Raw genomic sequence first — 24,447 nt, 5'->3', positions numbered from 1 at the left:
AACGCCCTGCAGCAACCCAGCTCGCTCGGCCGCCATTTTGTCACCGGCTTCTCCTCAGCTCTCCTTCAAGCGGTTCGACTTTACCGGGCACGCCCACCGCCTTCCCGCGCGCCGGTTAACTCGACACCTGATTGGCCAGCGGGCCCCTCGGTCGACCTACGTTGGAATTCAATTGGCTCCTTTTGTATTAACACGTTCTCTTCCCTCCCACCCGCGCGCCTTCCCTTCCCTCCCACCCGCGCGCCTTCCCTTCTCTTCCCTTCCCTCCCTTCGTGCAAAGTATGCAGATCATGGAACGCCACTCTGGGAAGCGATTGGCTGCCTCTCGGAACACAAAGGGAAGCAACCCCAGGCGCCGAACGTCCCGTCTCTCCCTCTCAATCCCTTTGTCTCGCCTTGTTCATGCAAATAAGGCGCGCCATGAGGGAAGGTCATTGGCTCCTGGAGACGTCATCGAGTTCGAGTCTCCCTCCCTCCTCTCGCTCTGGGAGGGATGAACGTTCTAGAAAAAAGGAAAGAGGAAGAAAGAAGGAAAAAGCCGGCCGGCTCCCCCTTGACTCACGCGTCTCCTGACCCGCCCTCTTCCCCCGGCTTTGTTGCGTCACGATCTTCCGCCGCAGCCATTGGTGGAAGGCCGGCCTGCGGGGCTAAGGGATTGGCTCCCTAGCCGGAAAGAGGCGTGACTCTTCTGGAAAGTTCTCCAGAGGTATATAAGGACCGGGGCCAGCCCGGGAAAGCCGCTTGTGTCCGGCTGGTCTCGTGGCATCTTTTGTATTTATTGGTCTGCGCGGTTGAAACAGGTAATTATTTTCTCCCTTTTTCTTCTTGGCGGGAAGCACCAATTGCTTGGAAGCTGCTTGTGATTCTTAAGGGTTGGAGGAGAGAGAAATCCCTTTTTAATTTTTCCTGGTTATTTTCCCCCCTCCTTTTGGTAAGAAATAACCGGGGCTGCTGGGTGTCTACGGGGTGCAATGCAGAGAGAGAAGAGAGAGAGAGAAAGACGCGTTAATTTGAAAGGCGAATTCCAAATTCTCCTGCGCTGCCTCTCAAGGTGACCTGCGTTTTTCCTGCCTTGATCCTCTTCCTTCCCTCCTTTCTTTGCCAAGCCTTTGTCTGAATCCCCCCCCCCCGCGCAAGCAGAAAGGAGCTTACTGGGAGGGGGACGCGTGCAAAAGGCAGCGGGGGTTGCATTGCAGCAGGAACCCGGGCAGGGCTGCTTTTCCGCGCCGCCCCCCCCTTTTAAAAGGCTGGCTTACCCCCGCGTAAGCGTTTTGCCAAGGCATTGCAATCGCAGCTTCCTTTCCCTCCCTCCCCCCCCCACACCGGCCATCGACCGACCGGGAGGAATCGAAGCTTCTGGCGCTTAAGGCGATTAACATCAATCTTAGCCTGGAATTGGGGGTGGAGGGGGGGTTCAAGCCTCGGGGGGGGGGGAAGAGGCGAGCTTCCCGCCTGCCTGAAGGCTCTCTGAGCGTGGCGGGGTTTTTTGCAGACGTTTCGTGACCCAATTAGGTAACATGAGCGCTAGAAGGGAGGGGGGGGTTGCTCCCTATTAAACATCGACTCTAATACTCGTTCTTTAGGCTACCTAGCTGGGTAAGGAACCCCTCCACCCCCCAAGTTCAGAGAGCACCAAGAACCCCCATCCTTATTCCTTCCCCCCTTTTCTCTCCGCAAACTCCACCCCCCCCTTTTTGCACTGATGATGTCACCTGGTAGTTGGGCAATGAAACGTCTGCAAGAAAACCACCAAGCTGCTTCTCTTCCCTCTTCTCCTCCCCCCCCTTAAATCCCGAGTTAACAAATCCTCCCGGGTAAAGGCTTCTTCTCGTTACCCGCCCTTTGGGAAACTTAGGCGAGCGGTAAATGCAGGAAGGAGCCTTGCTATCTCTTTCTTCTCCCCCCCCCCATTCCCAAAATATTCCAATAGCGATGCGGCTCTAGGGAAAAGCGGGAGATGTTTAGAACAAAGCGAGGAAGGAAACTGGGGCGGCTTTGCTGCCGGCCGCTAAGCCCCGGGTCCTCGTCGGGCTTTCAAAGCCCGGGAGAGGCGCTTCTCGGTCTTCGCCGCCGCTGCCGCCACCCAGCGCCGGGGCGAAAGAGCGCTGGGTCTGCCAGCTGCCGTCGCCGCTTTTCTCCTGGCACGTGCTCAGCAGCGCGCTCTGCCAGTTCCGGTTTCTGTCGAAGCCCCGCCCCCGCCGTTCCACGGGGCTTCCTCCAGGGGCGCCGCCACGTGGTCGCTCCCGCGAATGAATATGAATGAAATTCCGTGGGGGGGGGAAGAGAGGAGCGAGGAATATGAATGAATTCTTGAGCCCAAGATGAGATCTCCAAGGTTATGAAAGGGCTGCTCCGGTTTTCCGATATTTCCTGGCAATACTGCAAGATGGCAAAGGTGTTTATGGGGGGGGGGTTAGATGAGTCGATTTGAGTACTTGGATAAATTAAATTTAAGCTTTTTTTAAAGCGTTAAAAGAGCAGTCTTTTCTACTTGGTTCATAGAGTGAGCCAAGAAACCGCTCCTAGTGACTTAAAAGCTCAAGTTGAGAAGGTTTAAAACCCGGGATTCACCAACCATGAGGACTTGGGTGGGGGGGGGGAACAATAGGAATTGAAGTCCAGACCATTAAAAAGTGCACAGGTTGAATTGCTGGCTGGGAATTCTGGGAGTTGAAGTCCCAACCGCTTATAGGTGCTCAGGTTGAACAAGGTGAGGTTGCTTTAGGTGAGGAACAAGAGGCATGCTTCTCTCTCAATGACTCATTTTTGTTTTTACCTTTGCAGTTCGCCATGTCTAAGGGACCATCTGTTGGGATTGACCTGGGCACCACCTATTCCTGCGTTGGTGTCTTCCAACATGGCAAGGTGGAAATCATTGCCAACGACCAGGGTAACAGGACTACGCCAAGCTACGTGGCATTCACAGATACCGAGAGACTGATTGGTGATGCTGCAAAGAACCAAGTGGCGATGAATCCCACAAACACAGTCTTTGGTAAGGGGACATGTCTCAAAACGGTTAGTGTGGGGGGAAAGCATAGCCTTTTAAGAGGGGCGCCTTTGTACCGAAAAACACTGCCTTTTCACTGCTCTGCTGCAGCAGTCAATATAGATAATTGCAGTGGCCAGCGTTCATGGCCATGACACCATTCTAACATTTGGGTGCTATTGTCAAAAGTGGTAATCAGATTCCTGTTTACTGGAGCAGTGGGGACTTAATTTATCATTCTTCAGGGCCTAGGTTTTGAAAATGGATTTTTTTTTAGAATTTGGTTGTTTTTAATCTTTGTTAACTAAAAGCCACAAAATTACAACCTTGACTTGATTTTAAGAGGATGCAGTTTTTGTGAAACGTATATTTTAACTTGCACGTTTTAAGTAAGAGGGACTAAGGAGCCGTTTTAATTAGAGGATATAACATCTACACTATCTTGCATAGATGCCAAGCGTCTGATTGGCCGAAGATTTGAAGATGCTGTAGTTCAGTCGGACATGAAGCATTGGCCCTTCACAGTCGTGAACGATGCCGGCAGACCCAAAGTCCAAGTGGAATACAAAGCAGAAAACAAAAGCTTTTATCCTGAAGAAATTTCTTCAATGGTGCTAACTAAAATGAAGGAGATTGCAGAGGCCTATCTAGGAAAGGTGAGCTCTTCAAATGGGAAGGGAAAGCATAGATATAATGTAAAGCAGGGGTAGTCAACCTTGGCTCTTTTATGACTCGTGGACTTCAACTCCCAGAATTCCTGAGCCAGCTGACTACCCCTGATGTAAAGTGAGCTCTTGTAGCAGGCAACTTTAAGCTGTGTGGACTTCAACTCCCAGAATTCCTCAGCCAGAAAGCTTGGCGTCCACACCTCTTAAGCTGCTGAGGTTGAAAATACGCTACTCTAGGCACTTTCCCTGCTCTTATAACCCTCTTTTCCCCCTCTCTAGACTGTTACAAATGCCGTGGTCACAGTCCCAGCTTATTTCAATGACTCCCAGCGTCAGGCTACAAAAGATGCCGGAACCATTGCTGGTCTCAATGTGCTCCGAATTATTAATGAGCCAACTGCAGCTGCGATTGCTTACGGCTTGGACAAAAAAGTGAGTGGTGAACCCTGAAAAGATTTGGGACGTCTTAAATATATATGATATTTGGGGGGGGATCCTAAACCCCTGAGATCTGGCTTGGGTTTTCCCCTTGACAACGTTCCATCTTTTTATCCCCAGGTTGGTGCTGAGAGGAATGTGCTGATCTTTGATCTGGGAGGGGGAACTTTCGATGTCTCCATCCTCACCATCGAAGACGGCATCTTTGAAGTGAAATCGACCGCGGGAGACACCCACTTGGGGGGCGAAGACTTCGACAACCGGATGGTCAACCATTTCATCACTGAGTTCAAGCGGAAGCACAAGAAGGACATCAGCGAAAACAAGCGTGCCGTCCGGCGCCTGCGCACCGCCTGCGAGCGGGCGAAACGCACCCTGTCCTCCAGCACTCAGGCCAGTATTGAAATTGACTCCCTGTACGAGGGCATTGATTTCTACACTTCCATCACCCGAGCTCGCTTCGAAGAGCTGAACGCCGACTTATTCCGTGGCACGCTGGACCCTGTGGAGAAAGCGCTGCGAGATGCCAAGCTGGATAAATCTCAGGTGCACGATATCGTGCTGGTTGGTGGGTCCACCCGAATCCCCAAGATCCAGAAACTCCTTCAGGATTTCTTCAACGGCAAAGAACTCAACAAGAGTATCAACCCCGATGAAGCCGTAGCCTACGGTGCAGGTAAATTGGAATGCAATTCCATCTTACCAGTTGGGAATGATCAAAAAGCTTTAGACTTTGGCTGCTGCATTAAAACAGCTTCCTTAACAATAGATAAATTTATGGGTGAAATTTCTGTCAGCTTGTCCAAAGGAATCCTTAAAATCCTTCATAATGTCAATCCGAATGTAATTATGACAAACTGAGAGCAAGCAAAGTTTTGTGTCTTGGGATAATTAGGGACATTTCGGGTATATGACAAACGATATTTTTTTTATTTCTTTAGCTGTTCAAGCTGCAATTCTATCCGGGGACAAATCTGAAAACGTGCAAGATCTGTTGTTGCTGGATGTGACTCCTCTCTCCCTGGGTATCGAGACAGCTGGTGGGGTCATGACAGTCCTGATCAAACGCAACACCACAATCCCTACCAAGCAGACTCAGACCTTCACTACATATTCCGATAATCAGCCAGGTGTGCTGATTCAGGTATGCAAAATTCACAGGAGTCTTTGCATTGGAGAGAATTTGTTATAATTGCTGAAATGTGCTAAGAGGCGATGTAATTCATTCCCTCTTGGAGCTTCCCAAAACAGGATGTGTAGACCAAGGTTTGGTTGCAATGATGAAGGTTCCAAAACCATTCGTAGTTTCCACCAGAGGTTGAAAAACCAGTGTTGGCTTAAATTACCTTCCTTGGATGTCTGAGCGACCGATTACCTGGGTCAAAAGGTCCTGACGTTTTTCCTTCAGAGCTGCGTCTTTTAAGCAGTAGGAAGTTGGAGTCAGCTGATGAATAGATATTTCCAATAGCTGGACTACAACTTCCATCCTCCAATGATCGGGCTAGACTTCAAAAAGACCTGGGGAGAAAGGCTTTCTCATCAGTGGGGAAACTTCCCATTGTAACCCACAATTGGAATTCAGCTTAACTACGGCCTGCCTAAATCTCATGTTTTCTGCTTTGCCTTCTCAGGTATACGAAGGAGAGAGAGCAATGACCAAGGACAACAACTTGCTGGGCAAGTTTGAACTGACAGGTATTCCTCCAGCTCCAAGAGGTGTGCCACAGATTGAAGTCACCTTCGATATTGATGCCAATGGCATCCTCAATGTTTCTGCTGTTGATAAGAGCACAGGCAAAGAGAACAAGATCACCATCACCAATGACAAAGGTGAGCTCCATAGAGAGACCCGGCGTTGCTTGGAAGGCCAATCACCATTGAAGAGTTGGCCATAAGTCAACGTTTCTGTGACATTGTAGGTTTAAACCAGTGTTTCTCAACCTTGACCATTTTAAGGCATGTGGACTTCAACTCCCAGAATTCCACAGCCAGCATTGCTGGCTGTGGAATTCTGGGAGTTGAAGTCCACATGCCTTAAAATGGTCAAGGTTGAGAAACACTGGTTTAAATGGTCATTCAATGAACTGTTGTAAGTCAAGAGCTACCTTACCTACTTTATTTGCCTTGACGTATTTCTGCCAGAGCACGCACAGTCTTAACTGCGCTGAGGTAACCCAGGAGTAAATAACAGTACACAGTGGTTTGTATTTAAATGGTGGTTTATATTATACTATCTACAAATATACACTAAAAATAAAATGCATACACGTGGTGAAACAGCCAACTCCAACACACAGCAGTTACAGCAGGAAAGGGACAAGAAAGACTCCAGCAAGGAGTCTTTATACTCAAGTTCTCAAAGGGATACAGACCCCTGCCGAGTCATTGCATCATTCATCTCACATTATACAAGCTGGTTAGCTTCTAAATCATTACCTTGACATATTCAGTGGACCTTAAAAGTTTTATCCTTTAACTTTACCCAGCAAAACTGGACAGCGTGAATAAAGCTACTTGATTGACAAGTTGGCTTTTGGCCTGTCCCCCATTTCTATTCAAATACTTTTTTTTGCTTAAAATAGTCCCACTATTATGGACTCGCTAGGCATTTAGCGTGGAAGGAAATTAATGACCAAGCATCCTTGTCTTTTTCATAGGTCGTCTCAGCAAGGAAGACATTGAGCGTATGGTCCAAGAAGCGGAGAAGTACAAGGCTGAGGACGAGAAGCAGAGAGACAAGGTGTCGTCCAAGAACTCCCTAGAATCCTATGCTTTCAACATGAAGGCAACTGTGGAAGATGAGAAGCTCCAAGGGAAGATCAATGATGATGACAAGCAGAAGATCTTGGACAAATGCAATGAAATCATCAATTGGCTGGATAAAAATCAGGTTTGTGGCCACCAGGGACATTTCTTTGCAAAGGTTCATCAGCCTCCCAATGATGCAGTTGTCAGTGAATCTCTACCAAGGGATAATTTGTGGTCGCGAGGATGAAGGTTCCAAAACCATTCGTAGTTTCCACCAGAAGGTTGAAAGACCGGTGTTGGCCAAATCACCTTCCTTGGATGTCTGAGCGACCCTTTCCTAGTTATATCCCATTATTTCCAGTTAAGTTGACTTCTGGACCCAGTCTCTTCCCTCTAGAACAGTGGTTCTCAACCTGTGGGTCGGGACCCCATTTGGGGTCGAATGACCATTTCACGGGGGTCACCAAACCACGCTGTCCGCCATTTTTTCCCTTTTCCCTAGCTGTCCTACTCCCTCTTATCGGTGGCCACACCCACTTGGGGGTCACCACAACATGGGGAACTGTATTATGGAGTCATGGCATTAGAAAGGTTGAGAACCACTGCTCTAGAAAAGTTAAGTTAAAGCTGTAACATTATTTTCTGAGCAATTCCTTACTGAGATACAGCAATGTGGGCGTCACTAATCAAGCGATGGGTGCTGGTACTTGAAAGAGATTTTCCTAGGTGTTTTTTTTAGTCTTTCAGAAAGAAAGAATTGCATATTCAGTTATTCTAGTCCTCATTGGCCTTTTTTCAATAAATTTACCATGTTTCTCTTTCCCTCCCCTGTATTTTTAGACTGCCGAGAAGGAAGAATTTGAGCACCAGCAGAAGGAACTGGAGAAGGTCTGCAATCCCATCATAACCAAGCTATACCAGAGCGCTGGAGGGATGCCTGGTGGTATGCCCGGTGGCATGCCTGGCAGCTTCCCTGGGGGTGGGGCACCCCCCTCCGGAGGAGCGTCCTCTGGACCAACCATTGAGGAGGTGGACTGAAGGTCCAAGACACGTGGCACTCCGTGGGCCACCTTCAGAACTTGAAGGACTGAAGACCGTAACCAAGGGCATTCTTGATAACTTTGAAATATGTGCACAGGGAAGGGAAGCAAACACTGCACTTTACCAGTATCAGTACTGTATAAGGAACAAGTGAAAATGTAATTCCAATCCCAATAAACTTATTTAATTGGCAACGGGGGGCTTGTGCTCTGCTTTTTTTTAAACCTTGCTTTGGGTCACTTCAGTAAAGGTCTACCCCCCCCCAACCGTGAAGGAATGGTACCAACTGTTGGATGTACAGTAGTCTACATCTGTGTTTCCTCAAAGCTTTTGACAACTTCAACTGGGGTGGACTTCAATTCCCAGAATCTACCAGCCAGCTGTGAATCCATCCAAGCTGGCTGGAGAATTCTGGCAGTTGAAGTCCACCCTAGTTGAAGCTGTCAAGCTTTAGAAACCTCTAGATAGCGGTGTCATATTGGAGGGAGGTAGCTGTTGGGAGGGAGAACTATTATCAGAAAAGGCCACAATACTAGCTAGGTCTCTGGCTGCAGATAAACCATAATACGTGGTTTGGCTAGAACTGGCAAAGCTAGATAAGGTGCTAGCAGTAAAGAGCATCAATGTGTGCCAATGCTTAAACCTAAGTTTCCTTGAAAATGCGGCAGGAGGGATTGGGCCTGCTTAGTGTTTGATGTTTTCACTAGTCTGGGAGAATAAAATACTCTGAGAAAAGTACCGTAAATGCCGGCGTATAAGACGACTTCCGCGAGCGCTGAAATCGGTGCCAAAGACGGGGGTTGTCTTATACGCCGAGTCGTCTTACACGCCAGAAATACTGGTAGTTTCCGGCATATAAGACGACGTTCTAGGAATGCGGCCCGGCTATAAAGACGGGTCGTCTTATACGCCGGGTCGCCTTGTACGCCGGCATTTACGGTATATTCTCTTGCAAACTTAGCTTGAAATAAAATACAACTTTATTGACTATAATGAAATAAAACGGGTTAATGAACCAGTCTTGGGCTGGATTTCCAATAAAGGCTTCTGAATGCCAAAGAACATTCAGAAAGATAACTGGAACCATTTAGAATAACAGAATCCAACCAAGCTCAGATGAACATCACAATGGGAAATTCATGGCAGGGAGGCTTGGCATTATGTCATACCTGTTTTTGACTTGAAATGGAATTTTCCCATTTTATGAGCTAAAAAGTTCAAAGCAGGGAAAAAATAGAAAATAGCTACTAATGAAAGGGACCACAGCTCTTTTACTGAGAACCTGAACTGGATCTTTTCTATCCATAAAGATAACAATTTTCAGAGTCTTTTGAGTGCTACATCAATACAAAATGCGTGAATAAGCAAGATGATTTTAAAAAATCAAGTTTTGTGATGTACAAATCTGTCTTAATTCCGTGCAGCAATGAGTGGGAACAACCCTTGAGACAGGACCTTCAAAATATTCATCAGTAAAGTACAGTGATCCAATTCGAAGCACGTGTGAGTGAAAAGGACTGACAAAGTACAGTAATTAGAACTGTTCTTAAAATGCCTCCAAAACCTCTAACAATGCTAAAAAACAAAATTTATGTTCATTACACCAACAGCAATCTGATACATCAACTGCGCCCTAATACAGTTATCCATCTTGTAGAACCTCAACATTCTGTAGTTTTCAATTCCCTCTCAAAGACAAATGGCCAGACTGGAAATGAGGGACTTTTGGACTCTTCATCCCTTCTAAAGAGATCTTTTTGCTTTGCTTCCCAGCCCACAAAACAGTTCTGTACAATGGGAATGTTCTCAACCCTAGGATTTAACTTTTTGCAAGTTAAAATATAGTCCATGCTAGCAAAAGTTTGCTAGCAAAGGTTGGTGCCTGTGATTGCTTTCCCCATGTAGAAGGTAATTTCTAGTTGAAATTTGTCTATGGAGATTCTTGATCATCTAAGACATGGTTGTCCCCAAGGCAACCTTTGAATGCTTTTCAAAAGACAAGTGGACTTCCTTGGGTTTTTTGCCTTGAAGATGTTTTGCTTCTCATCCAAGAAGGAAAAAAAAAATCAAGACAGTCCAAGAAACCATGGGTCAAATTGAAATTGGTGGTGGCACAGACACAACTGGCCAATGATGTCAACAGCAGTACATATGAGATTTGATCATCTCAAAAAAAAAAATCCCAGAATTTCTTCTGATTTCCTAATCTAGCTTCTCAGCTCAAACCAGGTGCTGTCCACACAGAGCATTCATTGAGCAACCATTTAAAGTTACAACAACATTGAAAAAAGTGACTCGCAACTGATCCTCACACTCGTGACCATCGTAGCGTCCCCAGTCACAAAAGTTTGGCAACTGGCATGCATTTGTGACGGTTGTACCATCCCACAGTCAAGTCACCACATCTGGGATCTTCCCAGCTGACTTCCAACAAGCGCAGTCAATGGGGCAATGATATGGCAAAAATGGTTGTAAAATCAGATGTGAATCACTTAACAGCCATCTTGCTTAACAACTGAAATCCTGGCCTTAATTGTGAGTCCTAAATTGAGGACTTTGTATTGTGCAGGCCCACTTAAGCACTGATGGTATTGCTCAGAAGTGAAAATGTCCAGCTGGTTTAATCTGGCTGCAACAATTCGGGCCCAAATGCTGCTTTTGTCCACCAGAGGTCAGCTGTTGTTAATTTATGGCAGCTTTTTCGAGTATCACCAGAAAAAAAGTGATTTATGATGGGTCCTCACATTTTAACCATCATTGCAGCATCTCCATGCTTCTGTAATCAAAATTCAGGGCACTTGGTAACTGGCACGCATTTGCAATGGTTGCAGCTTCCCAGGGTCCGGTAAACGTCATCTGAGATCTTCCCATCCAGCTTCCAACAAGCAAAGTCAATGCAGGAAACCGGATTCACTTAACTGCAGGATTCACTTAACAACTATGGCAAAAATAGGTCACAAAACTGGGCACGTCTCACTTAACAACTGCTTCCCATCTTGTATCAAAACAACTTGTTTGAAAGTCTGCAAGACAACCAAGGTCAGAGAGCCCCAAGGAAGTCACAGTCCGCCTCCTTCTCAACTCCACAAACCCCTCACCTTTCTAACACTGATGGTGTTACCTAGTTGGGTCATGAAATGTCTACAAGAAAACCACCAAGTGTCAATGCTGCTAACATCGGATTTTGTTTTTGCTTTGACAACATATGGAGATGCAACCATTTTCCTTCTTACGTTTTACTCTTAGAATTAAAGTTAGAATTCGATGATACTGGGGGGAGGAGAAATGTGCATGAGAGTTTAGTTCAGTGGTTCTCAACCTTTTTAATGCCGCGGCCCCCAACCGGTCGTAAATCAAGGACTAAACCAATCATAAGTCGAGGACTACCCAACCGGTCGTAAGTCGAGGACTTTCCCTGCCCGGGAGTGCCGCGCATGCGTGGTGCCACCCCTGTGCCAGCCGAGGCCTAGCTGGCAAGCGGCAGAGACGGAGCAGGCCGATCACCGGCTGGGCCACCAGCTGGCCCAGCCCAAGGGAGGTAAGGCACCCGCCGGAAAAGGGGGAAAAAATGGCGGACAGCCTTGCTTGGCGACCCCCGTGAAATGGTTGATCGACCCCTAACGGGGTCGCAACCCATAGGTTGAGAACCGCTGGTTTAGTTAGACATAATAATACTGTAACCAGTGTGAGAATCAAGGTTTTTGAAATAAGAGATGATAAGAATTGGCCGGGCTGGAGAACTGGAGGGAGTCTGCATTTCAAACTGATTGGAGAATGTGATTTATGACTGTAAATTAGAGGAGGGAATTGTGCTTTGATACTATGTGCTCAGGGGAGGGAAATTCAGATTTTGGCTTTGGCTATATATGTGCCAATGCTATGCTTCTCGAATAAAGATTCTTTAAGGTAAACAATGCCTTGAAGTTCTTTGAAGAGTTTCATCTATCAGAACCATGACACCAAGCTCAGAGAGCACCAAGGATCCCTCATCTCAACCCTGAGCTACACATATTCTCTTCTGTCGGACTTTGGTGAGTGAGCTGAGTTTGGACTCTGGAACCATTTCATCTCCTTTACTTGTACCACAATTTTCAGCCATACGGATTAAAAGTGAGTGTTTTGGCTCTTTTGTGTTTCTACAAAAAGAAACTGCCAGAATTCCCAACCACCCTGTTATTCAGCCTTCCCACACAATTTAGCCACATTAGGACTAGAGGCATTAATTTTAGATTACAGGCAAAACAGCCTCTTGAAGTATAGCTCAGCTGGGGACAAAAGGAAGCTGCATGAAAATTGCATCTTAAATTAGGAATTGACTGGGAAGTAAATAATTCCTCTCATCATTAGATGCTAATAGCAAAATCCTTTTCGTTATTAGACACCAATATCTGCCTATCCCAGGTCCTTGGGAAGGACCTAATAGATGGACAAAAATACCAAATCGACCCAGAACATCTGGCTGACTGTGAAATGCATCATCATCATCATCATCATCATCAAAGGCAAAACTAATAGTAATAGGTGCAATTCCCAAATAACAGGAGCACTACTTGAACACTATCGGCATTGACAAATTTCCTATCAGTCAATTACTACGACGATTTTGCATCGACTTTTGATGCAAAAAAAAAAAAAGAAAAAAGCCAAAAGGGTTTTCCAGGTGGCAAGGAAGAATTCTGCATCTTCCACTTCTTCTCAGTTTGACTTTTCCTCCAGTTTAGATCAGGGCAAAAGAAAGTTGATTTCTAATTTCTGCCGCTTAGTTTGATTTATTAATAAGTAGCCTTTTCATTAGCCCATAAAAGGGAAGGTGATGGGGAGAAAATTAAAAAATAAAAACACACTGTGCTTTTCTGGTGCCTGCTTGCTTTGATTTCCCAAACAATAGCTAATTCTATTATTCAGAGTGATTTCCCCACGGGCGGGCAGTTTATTTCTGTCATCAAGCATCCGATGAAATCTTTAAACATGAAATATGAAGCTCGGGAGGGACAAATCGCAGCTCGGGCTAACAAGTCACAAAGCTTCCGGAGTTGGCTGCGGAGTGTAATTTTGAAAGCGAGTGAAGTGAGCGGATCACGTGCCAGGCTTTTGTGAGCGTGCATTAATGTCGCTTTGACTTCGGTTGCCCATTGACAGCAAATTGACTTGTACTAATAGCATGCGAAAGGAGAGAAGGAGCTGGAAAGAAGGAAAAGGGAGGGGGGAGGGAGGGAGACAGCCCAAGAAGGATTGATGGAGCAAATAAAGAATATCGACTGGCAAACTGTGGTGTTCTTGCTCGCCTTTAATTACGCCGGCCCTCAATGGGAGTGTTTTAATGCAACTTTAGCATCAATTGCATTTTGAGACCGAGGGCTGGGCCTTGCAGCCCGCGGTGCAAACGGCAAATCGCAGGGTGCACGGCCGGTTTGAAGCTCATGGCTATTGATTGTCTGGGACTTGGGCACCTGGCTTATAATTATTTCATTAAGCTGCTTAATGGTTATCAAATATGAGCCCTTGGATTGCTCTGTTGAGGACATATAATCAGTTGAACTTGGGTGACTGCTGCAGATAGGAGCTTTCCCAAGACCAGTATTTGTTTAAGATGGGCAGACTTCAACTCCCAGAATACCCCCAGCCAGCTGGCTAGGGTATTCTGGGAGTTGAAGTCCATCTATCTTTAGATGTCTATGGAAAATCCTAGTCCTCCAGGTCCTAATTATCCCAAAGATGCTTTTTCAGGAGGCAACTGGCCTTTCTTGTTTTTCTTTGAAGACATTTCGCTTCTCATTCTTGGATGAGAAGCGAAACGTCTTCAAAGAAAAACAAGAAAGGCCAGTTGCCTTCTGAAAAAGCATCTTTGGGCTATCTTTAGATGGTAAAGGTTGGGAAAAACTGCAATAGACAGCCAGATGTTTGGGAAGAGGCCTTTACGGAACCCTTCCTCTAAAGGTGTTCATTTGTTGATGGTTTGGAAAAGTTCTATACAGGTAATCCTCGACTTACAACATTTGGTGACCATTGAAAGTTACAATGGCACTGGAAAAAGGGATTTATGACTGTTTTTCACACTTATGACCATTGCAGCATCCCCATCGTCGTGGGATCAAAATTCAGAAATGCTTCTTTTCCAACCTTTTTGTTCTGCAGATCTTTGAGGTGGCCTCTTCTCAGTGAAACTGTTGTCCAAATCTTGGCCTCATGGAGCAAACCGGCCTGCCCATTTCCTCCACCCGTGGCAAACAAGGCATCTGAATTCAGGTTCTGTTTAAGAGCCAACAGCTCCATTTTCACCTTTATGTTCTCAAAACCCTGGGCGCTGCAGAAAGGCACCGCTTTAATTTGAACAAGTTGGTTTCTCTCTTTCTTCGAGGCCGTCAGGCAGCCGAGAAGAGTTTGCTATCAGTATTCTGCCTCCTCTTTTGACAGACGCTCATTTTCTGTTGCCTCAACCTGTGCTGACCTCATTTCTCAGCCTTGAGCAAGCAAGGAGTTGCTCAAAATTAGCTGTATTAGCAGGTCCCGATATACTCCGTTTATTTGTGAGGCGACAAATATTTCAGCCATTAAGATCATTCCCTCTCTTACCAGCTTAAATGCACTCACTTACATGTTAAATCACTTCCTAATTTAAAAGCCGGTTTTGTTGAGATTGTCGGAACCAAGGCGAGGAGGAGGAGAAAAAAAAATAGCATAAATAAATAAACAAAACGCCAAACACTTTACTCCCTGCACTCTTATGGGCAAAATCCACGTCACTTAGTCATAGGTGTGGCCCACAGTTGCTTTCCGCGCTGAATGAGGTTGGATATTTGCAAGGTTGCGAGGAAAGGAAGGCAATCCATGCCTCAGTTTCTTCTGCTGAGCAGTGAGACCGAAGGGCAAAGTTGCTTTTAGTTGGATGCTTCAGCATTGGTCCAGAAGAGTGGGAGGTGTACGTTTCAGAGGCGGGATTATAGCTCGGAAAGTGTCCTGGGTTTAATCCTTATAGGTAAGTTTCCACTGGTCTAGTGGTTAAAGCACCAGGCTAGAAAGTGGGTAACTGTGAATTCTGGCCCTGCCTTAGGCGTGAAAGCCAGCTGGGTGACTTTGGACCAATCACCAGGAAGCAATGAGTTCTAGTCCCACCTTAGTTAGGAAAGTTGGCTGGGTGACTTTGAGCCAATCACCAGGAGACAGGGAGTTCTAGTCCTGCCTTAGGAATGAAAGCCAGCTAGGTGATTCCAGGAGGGTGGGAGATCTAGTCTCACCTTAGGCATGAAAGCAAGCTGGATGACTTCATGCAGTCAATCCCAACTTAAAGGAGATTGTAACATACATACTTACATACATACATACATACATACATACATACATACACACCTCTCTCACGCTCTCATTATATATGTTATCTATCTATAAATATTTTGTATATCTTTATCTCTTTATATACACTACAGGGTGTAAGGTAGACGATATATATATCCTGAGATAGAGGGAGAGAGAGAGAGAGAGAGTGTGTATTCACGCAGTCAATCCCAACTTAAAGGAGATTGTAACATACATACATACATACATACATACATACATACATACATACATACATACACACCTCTCTCACGCTCTCATTATATATGTTATCTATCTATAAATATTTTGTATATCTTTATCTCTTTATATACACTACAGGGTATAAGGTAGACGATATATATATCCTGAGATAGAGGGGGAGAGAGAGAGAGAGAGAGAGAGAGAGAGAGAGAGAGTGTATTCACGCAGTCAATCCCAACTTAAAGGAGATTGTAACATACATACATACATACATACATACATACATACATATACACCTCTCTCACGCTCTCATTATATATGTTATCTATCTATAAATATTTTGTATATCTTTATCTCTTTATATACACTACAGGGTGTAGGCTAGACGATATATATATATATATATATATATATATATATATATATATATATATATATATATATATCCTGAGATAGAGGGAGAGGGAGGGAGGGAGGGAGGGAGGAAGAGAGAGAGAGAGAGAGAGAGAGATTGGAAAGGGACAGGGGAAAACCCCTTCTGTGTGTTGCTAAGAAATTTAAATGGATATATCCATGCAGTCAATCCCAACTTAGCATCTTCTTAAAATAATTGGTGCATATGTAAACTTTCTCAACCAATCATTATTGCAAACAACTGATTTAGATATATAAAATAAATTTCTTTGAAGGTCATTTTTTAATCCAAGTCCTAAAGGTGCTTTTTCAATAGTATTTTGTATCTGGCAGCAACTAACCGCTGCATACTTACATGTTCACATCTGTTGCATTAGGCTGAAAAATAAGTACAAGTAAAGATGGAGTACCAATAAGGGAAAAAAAAAAAACAACCCTCTTTGCAGCAGGAATAGAAAGCAACAATAGCTTCAGAAGTAAATGGGTTAAACCATATTGTTGGTACATTTTTCCTTAGCACTTTACTTATATGTTTTCTCTTTATTCTTCCTTCTATCCTTTTCAGATCGGTTAAGGAAAATATCTACAATCTACAGCTCTTCCGTTAATTTATCTTTACTTTCTCATTCTATCACCAAAAGAGGGTAATTTAAAACACACACACACACACCAAACCGCATTGTATTTGTTAAGTTTCAGTATTTGGCTTACAAAAACACTAGGAGATCAACGGTTGATGGAAATGTATTGATTTTTGTTCCCCTTCTGAATGCTTCAGAAAGAACAGAGAAGGGGGGAAAAAAGATGCATCTCCTCTGGTTCCAATTAAAATCACCTGTTAACTTTAAGAAGTCCTTTTTAAAAAGGGTTTAAAAGATTTTCATTTAATTGATTCCCGTGTAAAATGCCCTTTACAATTACCAATATAAACTAGTAGTTACCTGCTGGGTAAAATCCTATTTGTGATGTTGATCAAGACCTCTTCCACTTGCCACTTGTCATACTGAGTTTTTAAATTTCTTATTGATAGCTTACATCTGTCAGCAATGGATATTTTTCGAGGGCTGGAGGGGTGGGAAGCAAAGAAGGGAAAAAGGAAAGCTTTTAAAAGATTTGACAGTTCTCTTTTGATTACGGCTGCAAGCCTCAACTAAACCATGAGCCACCTTGGCTATATATATAGATCCCCAGACAATCCTTTAAAAAGAGATTGATTCCTTCCTACTCATCAGCTATCAAAAATCCCGTATTACAGCACATATCAGCCTGTTTTAATAAATACTATTGAACTAGCATATTACATAAAAAGTTAAAGGCAAGAAGCTGGGAGACCATAAGTTCTAGTCTTGTCTTAAGCATGAAAGCCAGCCGAGTGACTTTGGGCCACTCACCAGGAGATGGTGAGTTCTAGTCTTGCCTTAGGCATGAAAGCTGACTAGGTGGGCCAATTAGCTGGAGACTGTGAATTCTAGTCCCTCCTTAGGCATGAAAGCAGACTGGGTGACTTTGGGCCTATCACCAGGAGACTGTGAATTCTAGTCCCTCCTTAGGCATGAAAGCAGACTGGGTGACTTTGGGCCTACCACCAGGAGACTGAATTCTATTCCTGCCTTAGGCATAAAAGTTGGCTGGGTGACTTTGAGCCCATCACCAGGAAACAGTGAGTTCTAGTGCTGCCTCAGGCACAAAGTCAGCTAGGTGAGTTTGGGTCAATCACTGGGAGACTCTGAGTTCCAGTCCCACCTTAGGCATGAATGCTGCCTGGTGACTTTGGGCCAATCAGCAGGAGACTGGGAATTCTAGTCCCACCTTAGGCATGAAAGCCAGATAGGTGACTTTTGTGTAGTAATTACCCACAGGATGCAGTTAGATGTTTACAAAATATCGTTCTTTCCTCCCTGCTCAAAAAATACTCAGCTTATTTACTTCACGCATCACTCTCAGCAGGCTACAGACCTCCAAAGCAATAATAAGATTGAAAGCAGAACCCAATCATATAGCATACAAATATAAACAGAATTATAATATAATTTTGCAGAAATCAAGGCGTGAGCTTGGTTTTATGAGACTTCTAAACTTTATTACTCAAAGTCCCAGATATAATTTAGTGCCAAGTTTCTTATATCATTATCATCCATCGCCCGCCCTAAGATAATAATGTTAAAATAGTCAACCTAGGGCTTCAGAATGCAAAAAACTCTGCTCTATTTTTAATCGCCTTATTTGCTAATTCATAACGTCTTCATAACTAAATTGATAGTATCTTTGATAAACATAAAAGTTGGAGAGTTAATGTCTTTTGGGGGTTAGAGCAAAAAATCAGAAGATCATTTAGTTCTAACAGCGGGGAATTCCGTGTCTGAATTCAATATCTGAAATGAATTTGCTTTCCCCGTACTTTCTGGCTTCTGACCTGAAAACATCTGATTTATCTCCTAAGGCTAAAACCCGTGTGACGTCCATTTTCTTAACATTAAGTCTAAGGCAGTGCTTTTCAGCCTTGGCAACTTTTATGATGGGTGAACTTCTGGGGAATTCTGGGAGTTGAAGATCACACAGGAAGGAAGGAAGGAGAAAGGAAGGAAAGGGAGGGAGGAAGGAAGAAAGGAGAAAGGAAGGAAAGGGAGGGAGGCAGGGAGGGAGGAGAAGGGAAGGGAGGGAGGGAGAGAGGAAGGAAGGAAGGAAGGAAAGAGAAGGGAAGGAGAAGGGAAGGGAGGAAGGAAGGGAGAGAGGAAGGAAGGAAGGAAGAAGGGAAGGAAAGGGAGGGAGGGAGGAAGGAAGGGAGGGAGGGAGGGAGGAAGGAGAAGGGAAGAGAAGGGGAGGGAGGAAGGAAGAAAGGAAGGGAGGGAGGAAGGAAGGAAGGAGAAGGGAAGGGAAGGGAGGAAGGAAGGAGAAGGGAAGGGACGGAGGGAGGGAGGGAGGAGGGGGAGAGGAGGGAGGGAGGAAGGAAGGAGAAGGGAAGGGAAGGAGGAAGGGAGGGAGGGAGAAAGGAAGGAAGGAAGGAAGGAAGGAAGGAAGGAAGGAAGGAGAAGGGAAGGGAGGGAGGGAGGAAGGAAGAAAGGAAGGAGAAGGGAAGGGAGGGAGGGAGGAAGGAAGGAAGGAGAAGGGAAGGGAAGGAGGAAGGGAGGGAGGAAGGGAGAAAGGAAGGAAGGAAGGAAGGAAGGAAGGAAGGAAGGAAGGAAGGAAGGAAGGAAGGAGAAGGGAAGGGAGGGAGGGAGGAAGGAAGGAAGGAGAACGGAAGGGAGGGAGGAAGGAAGGAAGGAAGGAAGGAAGGAAGGAAGGAAGGAAGGAAGGAAGGAATTGGCGTAGCCTATCTCAACAGAGTTCCAGTAATTTCTGAGGGGGCTGCATCCTGCCCAACCTTGAAGGACAGATGGTATCCACCACAAGTTACCAAATGTCACCATCTAACACAAAGATGGCCACTGCTTAGATCGCCATTTTTTTAATTATTATTCAAAAGCCATCCAGTTCAGCAGGGGAGAAAAACAACATATCCTAAAGTGCCCCAAATTGGATGTAAATAAATTTAAAAAAAAGTGGAAGGGAGAGAGGGCAGGTGAACTTAAGATGCATCTCAGGAAAGAAGCTGAAGGCCATATTAAACGCCATAAAAGAAGCACTTGAACCATGTGGTCTATTACGGGGCAGGTAGCAAACATTGATGCTCTGTTTTCAATGACTCTGAAGCATTTGTACGTTTTGCCCAGAGTCGGTCCCGGGGAAGTGTTATTAGAAAGTTGTTAACCTAATTGGAAGAAATATTGAAATACAAAACAAATAAAAACAATCAAGGCTTAATGGATAGATTAGGTGGAAGAAAACAGCCCATAAACCAAAGGGGGCTTTTCCCCCCCTTTCTCTCTCTCTGCCTTTTCTGCAGCAGCAGATAGCCGTAGCCCCCACCTACCCACTTCTTCATCACGGTGGCTAAATTAGGCGAGGCGGGTTTGCTTAATTCCTCCAAACAATCACTTAATGAGAGCTATATTATCCATCAAATAGGCGGATGGCGAAGGGAACCGTTTGATAAATGAAAGCTTAGCTGCTTTCAAAATTAGGCCCCTAAAGAAACCTCTTTTCCACAGTGGGGAGAACTTGCTGGAAATGGAAAGCGAGGGGAAAGGGTGTGCGTGAGTGCGTGCGTGTGTGTGTGTGTTGAGTGGAGGACTGCATTTGTCCTTACACGAAAATTTGTGCGCGCCGAAAGTGCAGGTAGTGACAAGAATTTCAATTATTTCATCAGCCAGAAAATGGAAGCACCTTTAAGTGATTGGAATCGCAGAAATCTAATGTGGGCTGCTATGGAATATGAACGAAACGGGAAGGAAATTAAACCTGCTTCTACTTAAATCATGTGGTTGCAAAATGATAAATTAGTGTCTCGATGCTTTCATTCAAGTATTTAAGTGGAAGGTTTTATTCTTAATGTTGTGCTGTTGCGCGGCCTTCTCTGCCAAGGTATTTTGTCTCCTCCATTCTCAGAGTGTTTGGATTAGAAGTAAAAGGGGGGGGGGAATGTTAGCCAGCCTCTGTAGCATTTAATATTCTTTTGTGAATGCCGTCCACCAGAATGCTTTCCAAAATAAAACCCAGCCAATGTGATGGAGAACGTTTGTGAATGTACACGAGGCTAAACAAATGCAATGTGCCAGTTGGCAAGGATGAACAATTATTTGAAAAGATAGGGATAAAACTCCCTTGGAGAAGATATCATATGCATATTCGGTCCTTTTATATGTTTGTAATCAAAATAGTTATTTGCGGAGGTGTTTAGACAGAGGAAAGATGATGTAATTTTACATCAAGGTTTGATTTTGCATGCAGCTAAAATCCTAGATTGTGAAAAATTAAAAAGTGTACAGTATTCAAAGTGTACTCTAGTCCTGTTGTTTGGCAGAAAAAGCTCACTTTTTACACAAATGAAAACTAGTATCTTTCAAACTTGGCAACTATAAGATGTGTGGACTTCAATTCCCCAAAATACCCAGCCAGCCATGCTGATTTAAACCATCTTGATTTCTGTTGATGTTTTAACCATCACTGTCAATCCAAGAGGCAAATTCACTGGAAACCCCTTATGGACTTTTTGCTAAAAAGGAAAAAAAAAACTAAACTTGTAATTTAAAGGTTTAATAATTAAAAAGAGTTTAAATACAAGTCTTGACTTCTACTGATGTTTTAACCATCATTGTCAACCCAAGAGGCAAATTCACTGGAAACCCTTTATGGACTTTTTGCTTAAAAGGAAAAAAATAAACTTATGATTTATAAGTTTGATGATTAGAAAGAGTGGCTCATGAAATGTAGGGAACCATGATGTGACCTTAGAGATAGAGTTACAAAATGAATGTATAACTGCCGTAAAGAAGTTTGGAAGTCAGTTCTTTAATCTTATTTTCTTTTTCTTTTCTTTTTTTTCTGCTTTCTGTCTTTTTTTTCCTTTCCTTTTTATTCACTCCTTTTTCTCTTGCTTTTCTTTCTTCTGTCTTTAAATATGTATTGTTTTATTCTGTTCAAGAAGCTTGAAAAAAAAATCAATTGAAAAAAAGAACCCCAAACATACTGCAGAATAAGCCTAGAATGGAAAAATGGGATAAATTATGTGAGCTAACATTTCCAGATTTAATTTGCTGGTGATGTCTCTATTCCAGAGCTTTTATCCCAGATCTCTGGTGTTCCATTTATCTTATCCATCACCTACAAGCATCTCAGGAAAAGCTACAGTTTTTACAGCTTCCCTAGTACAAGGAAGGCTCCGAATAACACAGCAATCATATTATTTGTTGAGCGAGCGTATCAATTTAACTTCTGGAGTATTTTGAAGCACTGTCAGTGAAGATCACAGGCCGTTTCTTTTCAAATGTCAAAGAAAATAAGCCTTCAGCCTTATATCATGTGAGAAGCCTCCTTTTTTTTTTTTTTTTTTTTTTTTTTTAGAAATGGACAAAAGCAGCATTTGCCAAATGTAATCTCCAATTTAAAAGCAGAAGCTGGGCTCCCTTTCTCCTGATGTGGAAATCCTTCTTACTGCCTCTAAAGCACATCATCCCCTTTTGGAGGCCTTAAAACTGAGTGCCCACATGTGAGCAAGTTGAAACGGTGAAGGTGAAGAAGCCACACTAAAGCGAACAGCAACAAACCTTTGTTTGTTTGTTTTTTTAAAGGAAAAAACACAGTGTGTCAATGGGTGCTACTTGGACCTTTCTAAAACATGCCCCATCCTTCTCGCCGAATCCCAAAGAAATAGAAAAATCCAGATAATGGATACAAAAGGTATTTCCCTTTGATCTTCAAAGAAAGCTTAATTTCATTTTGGAGAATGACACAAGACAGCGATTAATTTTGATGCCTAGGTGTATCACCACATGGATCAACAGACAGCAGAGCATTTTCATAGCAGGGCAGGCAGAACGTCGATGGAGAGTACTGGGTGAATTGACTATGACTATGACCAATTCTGCAGAGTTAAACAAGCCGTTAATCTAGAGTCGCTATGTTCCTGCAAACCGTCTAAATCCAACTTCTCTTGAATTCCATTGACCCTTATCATGGTATAGGATTTCCTGGAAATGGTATAGAACAGAGGTCTCCAATCTTTCGGGCACCAGGGACCGGTTCCATGGAGAGAGGTTTTTTCGTGGACCGGAGGGTGTGTGGTTTTGTGTGCTGCCTGCATCTCACAGATGGGGCTTTGCTTGTTTGTGCGGACTGGTTGCTGGCATGCCGCGGCCCGGTGCCGGTCCATGATCCGGGGGCTGGGGGCCCCTGGTATAGGGCTTCCTGCCTGATCAAGGGGTTGGACTAGAAAACATCCAACTCTGTTATTCTGCTGTCTGGTGCCACTTTAGTGTTGAACTTTAGTTGACTATATTCTTGTGTATAGGCAGGCATCACAAAAATTCTGAACTGCAACAACGTGGTCCTGATTCTTTGCGCCTGACACTATTTGACTTCTAGGGAAATGGGTGCCAGTTACTGTCATGGGCTGAATGAGGAATTGTGGCCCTTTCCCCTGTCCTGGAAATCAGTTGCCAATCAAATGCATGAGAAAGAATAAGTTTGATTTGTTTTCTCTGCAGGTGACACTTCAGTATGCATCTGTCAAGCTGTCCTCCTCTAGGTTGAGACCACAAAGTCCAAACGGATTGCCAGCTGAAAGGATGGGATGGGATGGGATGGGATGGGAGAGGAGAGGAGGGAAGAGAAGAGAAGAGAAGAGAAGAGAAGAGAAGAGAAGAGAAGAGAAGAGAAGAGAAGAGAAGAGAAGAGAAGAGAAGAGCTTTATTGGCCAGGTGTGATTAGATACATAAAATTTGTCTCCGTTACAGAAGCTCTTGGTGTACATGCAACGCAACAAGGATACCAGGTTTCTCCTGTGTTCATTACATCACATGTGAAGACTTGACCTTTGGCCCTGATTCTAGAAAAACCCTGAGCACGCATTCCAAATTTGAATTCACCTGGGATGTGTGAAGTTGGGTTTGTATTTAAAAAAATATTGGGGTCTCTTTTGGTAGAGGAAATATTGGCCCATTTCTGAGTTCTAACCAGTCAGTAGAAACTTGAGCTGACCAACAAGCACTTGGTTGTCAGGGAAGTCGGTCAAACCACTTGAACTCTCGCTGTGCCTACACTTCCTTCATCATGCGAGAAAGGAGGATAATTCAATTTCTTCCTCTCGTTTAAAAAGCATTTGAAGATCTTGAGTGCATTGATTTATTACAGCTCCCTGTTTGCGGAGAGCATTTGATGTTTCATATACTTAAAGTGCAAACGGGTTAGAAGGAAAATGCAGAAATGAAGAAGCAACTAAATCATTATATATGCCCTAAACGTAATACCAAAATCTTTTCCACATTACAGGAGTCTTTGACTTACAGCCATTTGTTTACTGACTGCTGTGGTGGCACAGTGGTTAAAATGCAGTATTACAAGCTAACTCTGCTCACTGCCAGGAGTTCAATTCTCATCGGCTCAAAGTTGACTCAGCCTTCCATCCTTCTGAGGTCAGTAAAATGAGGAGCCAGATTATTGGGGGCAATGTGTTGACTCTGTAAACCGCTTAGAGAGGGCTGTAAAGCACTGTGAAGCGGTATATAAGTCTAAATGCTAGTGCTATTGCTTGAAGTTATAACAGCACTGAAAAAAGTGACATATGACTGGTAGACAGTTTGTCACCAAGACGGTTCCCTTCTGTGGTCAACCATAATAGCCATGTTCACACAACACACTAACTCTTGCTGTGTTCAGTTTATGCTCTCCTTCATCACCAAACTTACCTTTTTCCTTTCTCTCTTTCTGCCCTTCCCAGTTTTGGGTACTAGATTGAGTTTTGAGCCTTTTTCCTTGTTTGTTTTAACACTGATCCTGTTTTTGTGCTCTCTCTCTCTCTCTCTCTCCATACCTCCCCCCCCCTCTCCTTCTCCCTCTCTTTTTCTCTTCCTCCTCCTCGCTCAGGGGTTTCTGAAGCCCCCTTTCTTTAAATTAATCTTTGCATCTTCTTTGAAAAAGAAATCTCTCCCATGGCTAAAGAGATGCTGCGTTCTGCCCGAAGAAGCAATTGCATGAGATGAAATAGTGAAATGATCCGCTTAGCTCTCTGATTTGCTCTCCCTCCTTAAAGCAGTTGCC

The 24,447-nt window shown here is 44.2% G+C and overlaps 1 protein-coding gene and 1 non-coding gene across 2 annotated transcripts; both read left to right on the top strand.

The window, feature by feature from the left end:
• Nucleotides 1-658: 658 nt before the first annotated feature.
• Nucleotides 659-8,079, top strand: HSPA8 (heat shock protein family A (Hsp70) member 8). The gene is made up of 9 exons (XM_039364087.1): nucleotides 659-800; nucleotides 2,785-2,995; nucleotides 3,440-3,645; nucleotides 3,937-4,089; nucleotides 4,216-4,771; nucleotides 5,037-5,239; nucleotides 5,727-5,925; nucleotides 6,753-6,985; nucleotides 7,684-8,079. The coding sequence occupies exons 2-9, from the start codon at nucleotides 2,791-2,793 to the stop codon at nucleotides 7,879-7,881; spliced, it is 1,953 nt and encodes a 650-aa protein (XP_039220021.1). The 5' UTR covers nucleotides 659-800; nucleotides 2,785-2,790; the 3' UTR covers nucleotides 7,882-8,079.
• Nucleotides 5,368-5,462, top strand: LOC120317449. The gene has a single exon (XR_005559241.1). It is a non-coding gene; the product is annotated as a small nucleolar RNA SNORD14 (small nucleolar RNA).
• Nucleotides 8,080-24,447: the final 16,368 nt, after the last annotated feature.

Source organism: Crotalus tigris, unplaced genomic scaffold, assembly GCF_016545835.1.
Source record: "Crotalus tigris isolate CLP2741 ecotype Arizona unplaced genomic scaffold, ASM1654583v1 scf7180000019649.48550810456:505611, whole genome shotgun sequence".
Lineage (NCBI taxonomy): Eukaryota > Metazoa > Chordata > Lepidosauria > Squamata > Viperidae > Crotalus > Crotalus tigris.
Note: the sequence above shows the minus strand (reverse complement) of the source record. Positions and strands in the feature narration are given on the sequence as shown.